Source organism: Crocodylus porosus, unplaced genomic scaffold (assembly GCF_001723895.1).
Source record: "Crocodylus porosus isolate Cpor-Errol unplaced genomic scaffold, CroPor_comp1, whole genome shotgun sequence".
Classification (NCBI taxonomy): Eukaryota; Metazoa; Chordata; order Crocodylia; family Crocodylidae; genus Crocodylus; species Crocodylus porosus.
The window spans coordinates 32,141,477-32,147,141 of NW_017728950.1; the positions used below are offsets into that span (position 1 = coordinate 32,141,477).

General features: G+C 49.2%; 1 protein-coding gene across 3 annotated transcripts in view; it reads right to left on the reverse strand.

Moving 5' to 3' along the window:
• Nucleotides 1-5,665, reverse strand: part of HSDL2 (hydroxysteroid dehydrogenase like 2) — a 41,803-nt gene that overhangs the window by 30,853 nt on the left and 5,285 nt on the right. Inside the window, exons 1-3 of one of the 3 annotated variants that reach the window (XM_019555050.1) lie at nt 3,746-3,751; nt 3,426-3,542; nt 294-457 (exon numbers count right to left, since the gene is read on the reverse strand). In XM_019555050.1, coding sequence (XP_019410595.1) covers nt 294-457; nt 3,426-3,442 — 181 coding nt within the window. In that variant the 5' untranslated portion in view covers nt 3,443-3,542; nt 3,746-3,751. Of the gene's footprint in view, nt 1-293; nt 458-759; nt 780-3,425; nt 3,543-3,745; nt 3,752-5,665 lie in introns of those variants that run through there. The other 2 variants (XM_019555051.1, XM_019555049.1) reach the window with 2 other exon arrangements.

A 5,665-nucleotide genomic window follows, 5' to 3' on the forward strand; every position in this document is an offset into this window, starting at 1 on the left:
ACTGTGAGGTATAAAACCAACTCAGGTACATGACACGGAAGACACCACTGCACAGATGCACAAAAGTCCCCTTACCTGACAACTTAGCCTGGCGACAGACATCACCAAGCAGTAGACTACTCATCCTATATGTAACGTTATCTGATAGTTTCATTTTGCTTTGTTTAATCTGTCAATAAATCAATGTATTCTGCATGACTGGAATGGTCAGAGTTCCCACAGTTATTGCTGCTGCCCCAGCCACCTCAATTCTGCCTGCAGTCTGGGTGTAACACTCAACTGAAAAAACTTACTCTCCTCTGCAGCAGTGTAGATTGTTCCTGCAAGCTTGGGATGAGGCTCGCTCGTCTTGGCAGCTATCACAACGTTTGCACCATCCTTTGCAGCTTTCAAAGCAATTGCTTTACCAATGCCACGGCTTGCACCAGTGATAAAGAGAGTACATCCTGCTAATTTCCTAAAGGCAGGTGAGAGGAAGGAAAAAAAGGAATTTTTTTTTTTTACTACCATGAGAAAAAAAATAGCAAGTCACTTAACGAAAAAAAATTAGATGTACAAGGTTACAAGCTAATAACTGGTTAAAAAATGAACACCTTTGAAATGAATACAGTAGTGATTCTCAAAAACAGTGCGGCAGCACCCTGGGATGTGCAAAGGGGTAAGCACTGTTATAAATTAATTTTTTAAATGGGTTGCTACTAAACTAAGAAGAGTTTGAGTTTGCTTTGAGTCTAAGAAACCTGAGAATCACTGCCTTACCTCATGGCTTTAAGCATGTTGTTCCTCTACCCCACTGACCTCAAAAAAACACATACCTTCACTTTCAGTACCCTTTATAGCCAATACCTATGCTGTCTCTCATCTCTTCTATCAGGGCTATCCAATTGCCAAGAACCGAGGACGAGAGCAGCATTAGCCACAATGCCCCCAAGCCTCAAACCCCACAGATGCTCCCCCCACCATTGCATTGCATGTCCACGGCCCTCCTCACCACTAAACCATGTGCTCATGACTATCCCCTGACCACATGCTTGGGACCACCTGCGTACCCCATACCCACTGTAGCATTGCATGCCTCAGGCTTGCCCTCAGCTCTGGCCACTGCAATTTAATCCCATGCAGGCAGCAGGTGGTCCATGGGCCCATCTTATATTTTCAAGATGCCTGGATCAGACTCTTGCTGCTTTAGCTGTTAGAATATTAAAATCTAATAACTTCCATACTTTCTATTATGTTTCTCCCTCACATTTTCAGGGAAGTTCCCTGAAAATGTTTACATTGTCCTCCTTCAAATGTTTTCTAAAATTTTATGTTGTGTTTGGGAGAGGGCAGGACACCTGCCTGGGGGGCAGTGGGACATGCCATGGGCCAGATGGCACCTATGCCAGGAGGGACTGAGGGACCCACCATGTGTCAGACAAAGTCTTTACGCGGGCCAGATCTGGCCCAAAGGCTGTATTTTGCCCACCCCTGGTTTAAGTCTAGTGACTACTTATCATGCTTAATATTATCATACTTATCATGCTCAATATTATCTCCCTGGCCCTTTGAAGGTGACTTACATCAATCTCTTACCTTTTGTCTTATACTTCAACTGCAAGCATTTTGGGGACCTTTTTTGTTCTGTGTTTATACAGTGCTGTGAATGATGGTGGCATGGTACAGAGCTCAGAATTTATAGAATTAAAAAACCAAGACACTGAGATTTCTTTTATGTTGCCTGAACAACCTTTTAAGTCTGTTCTGGTCTAAAAAGCCTGTTTAGCTGCTGTTGTGAAATTCCATTTTTATTTCTTAATCATTTTCATATCAAGTGTATTCTGTTTGCAAGGAAAGAGATGCTGATTAACTGTGGGCCCTACAAACAGCTTTCTATCTGTGAGTCAGTCTCAGATCTTGTCTTTTCATGCATCAATGATGATAAAAATTCCATAAAATAAATCAGCAACACTATTTTTTAAACTATGAGAAACCATTATACACTACTGATGCTAATGCATGGAAATGAACGCATTCCAACTATCATACTCGTGGCCTTGCAGCGTGGTGAACAAAAGCAGAAATTATTTCCAAGTTCAGATCCTATGCATGCATGATGTTGAACTCTGAAATTAAGGTGCCATTTACATACAATGATTTTTCAGAGGTGAGTCACAAATTATTTAGAAATGAGGTTTCTTTAAGATTAATCATTTTCATTGCAAAATCTAGCAGGTGTAAACATGCCAGTTGGTCAACTGCAAAGAATGCTCTGTCTCTGTATCCTCTCAAGCTCAGTCCTGCTCCCTCTGCCTATTGCTAAGGTTCTCTCCTGACAGCAACCTTGGAACCCATCCGCTGCCAACAGAGGATCATAGGTCCACGATGCTTCTGCCCCAGCCCCAACATGTAGCGGCTTTCCTTGTGGGAGCCAAATCAAGTTACAAAACCATTAGGAATAAAAATGAGGCCCTCCTGATTCTTTCAAACCTAGGAAAGAGACAGCAAAGGGTGAGGCTTGCAGCGCTCCAAGATTGCCCAATGCATTGCTGTCAGCTGCTTCTAAAACTATCCTAAACTTTAGCCCTTTGGCCTGACAACTCTCACAACAGAGGTCAGCCACATCAGAGGAATTTTCTGGCAAGTGGTTAAAGATTTAAAGAAACGCTGTAGACATTTTAACTCTCCCTGTACCTGAAGAAGGGTGTTTGTGCCCAAAAGCTTGCAAAGAGCAATTTTTCCAACTATTAGTTGGTCTAAAAAATGACATCACATCAACCCAAAGAACCCTGTTTACTTTTTAAACACATCTCTTCTATGAGCTCTTCGAAAATGTCTCTCCTTTTTTTCCCTCTCATCACCTCCCTGCTCGTCTCCTTCCTCCTCCAAATCAGTGACCAGACCCAGATCCTGCTTTGGCAGCACTTTTCCTTTTTTGGCCCAGCCCCCTTCTCGCCTTTCTTTTTATAGAGATCCTTTCTTGGCTTGTCTTCTTCCTTCTGAGTTTCCGTACCCTTTTTTTCCACCTGCTTTCTAGGGCTTTTTTTCTTCTAGTCCTTTTTTGCTTAGTCTCACCTTCCGCATCCTGAACTAGTCACTCTCTGAAGGGCAGTGCTAGAGGGAAATGTGCTGCTGTGCCCCTGGGAAGGGCTCTGCGGGGCAGTGGAGTGTGCCAGGGAGGTGCCCGAGGCAGTGGGGTGTGCACAGAGGTCCCTCCTGCACTGAGGCTGTGGAGGGGGGGCATGGGAGCGCAGGAGGAGGACAGCTAGCCCACCTAGGAGTGGTGCCTCCTGGGATACCGGAGGACTGCGAATTGTTTCCCTACCCGCCAGTCCCGGCCCCAGGCGCTGCCCGAGTCCCCCACAGGTGTCGGAGGAGCGCACCGCGCATGCGCCGCTAAGATAACACGGGGTGGGGTGGGAAATGCGGCGCGGACAGACGCTTACCCAGTGTTGGGCAGCATGACCGCTATCGGCAGGCGGGTGGGTCCCGGACGAGACGGGAGCCCCGCGGACGTGGCGGAGCGAGGGAAGGAGAGAGGGGGACAAAGAGCGAGCCAGAGCCTAACGAGCGCGCGGCACTGGGGGAAAGGTCACAACAATGGCGGCCGGGGGGCCACGCCCCCTTAATGACCTCCGGTCCCGCCCCCTGAGCGCCGGCCAGCCCCTCCCTCCCCATGGCAACCAGCGCCCTAGCGGTCGCGTTCTGGGACACGTGCCCTGGTGTGGGCGGGGCTGAGCCGCGGGGTGGGGGAGGGGCGTCTGACGTCCTGGGGGTAAGGGTGGGCTGTGCGGTGGCAGGCCTTGGAAGGATTTAACCAACTAGTTAGTGAACTAACCAGTTAGTTAGTTTGTAGATCTCTTCAGTTTCTCTCCCCAGATCTGCTGCCCTTGAGAGGGAAGAGGTGTGTGACCAGGCACTGGCTGCCCCTTTGGAATAGGCTTGCACTCAGCCATTTCCCAGCGTCTAGAGCAGTGGGTCTCAACCTTTGTTGTACCAGCACCCATTTGTAAACATTGACAGCCAGTCCTGACCCAGTGCCCCTCACTGCCAGCCTGCTGCCCCCAGGCGCTGCCTGCCCAGTGTGTGGGGTGGGGGCATGGGGACCCAGGCAGCCGCTGGCAGGCTGGAGCTCTGGCAGCCTGCAAGGGAAAAACCACTATTTCCCATATTTTTTCCCTTTAAAGGAGAATCTGTTTTTAAAGTTTGTTTGCGACCCTTTCATCTGTTCTTGCAACCCACTTTTGGGTTGCGACCCACCGGCTGAGAAATGCTGATCTAGAGAACACAGCTCAGCTGCATGCAGGGGTACCCGAGTTACCTCCTCACCTGCGAGTCAACTCTAGTAGCAGAGAGAAGTAGTTAGCCAGAGATCAGGCAGAAGGCAGGGTAGGGATACATCTTGTAGGCTCGCTAAATCAGATGCATAGGAGCATAAGCTTTCTGAAGCTGGAGCTCACTTCATCAGATGCTGTGAAAGGACAAGTCTAGGGCAGTGTGTAAAGTGGAGAGGGTGCTTTGGATACAAAAGATGGGAAGGGAGGGGAGGGTGGGAGGGAGACAGTGCTGGGGAAAGGCATAAAAGCAGTCAGCTTTATTTGCACTGTCTTGCATCTAGGCCTGTTAGTACTGATGGGGGGAAAAAGATCTAGTTAGCCTGCTGCAGTGCTGTGTGAATACAACTATGCTGCTTGTGGTCTGAAAGCTAATGTGTGCAGAGCTAGGGTTACCATATTTCCAGGATCAAAAGAGAGAACACCTGTTGCGAGGGAGGGGTATATAATTGTGGGGGGGGGCAGTAATGTCCCTGTGCCCTGCCTCTGCTCCTTGCTCCTAAGCCCCTGGCCCCCCAAACCTGCTAGTGCCCCTCACTCCTGAGCCTCAGCCCTGCCCCCCAGCTTCCAGTGCTCCTCAAGCCCTGCCTCCCGAGCCCTGCCAGTGCCCCTCACTCCTAACGTGCAACCCTCTGCCTGCAACCATGCTGAGCGCGCACGCACACACACGCACAGGAACAGCTTGCCGCAGTGTCCTCCACCCCACCGCAAGGTATGTGAACCCTGACAGCCAATCACTTTGCCCACTGCTTCCAGCCCAAACCATCCAAGCTGCTAGTGCCTGGGAAAAGTGGAGGCAAAACAAAAACCTGGACATTTACTCGCATTTTAAAAACTTGCCTGGACACAAGGAAAGGGGGCCAAAAAAGAGGGCATGTCCAGGAAAACCCAGACATAGAGCTGCCTTTGGTATCTCTTGTTTTGTACCATGCTGTCATGCCTTTCAAACCTTTTGTGAATTAACACAACTGTCTTCCTCTCTGTCCCCTGTCCCCCCTACCCCTCCACTGGCAAACCCTGGGCATTGCAGCTGCCGTTTGCCAGCCCCAGATATACTTCCATGGCTTGCTTCTGTCAGGCAGGGATGAATTTAATTCCTCCCTCTTTCCCCTCTGCTCTGGAACCCTCAGGGGTTTGAATGAAATCTCTGTGGCTTGGGAGGTGATTAATTCCACAGCGTGTCCTGGAGGGGGGTGGGGGGAAAGGCAAGCCCAACACCTGCAAGACCAGAGTTAAGACCTGCAGGACTAAACTGAGAGGTGGGAAGCATTGGCAAAGATCTGATAATCATCACACATGCTAGAGATGTAGTTAAGGCAAGTTGCAGACAACTTCACCAAAGAATGCACAAA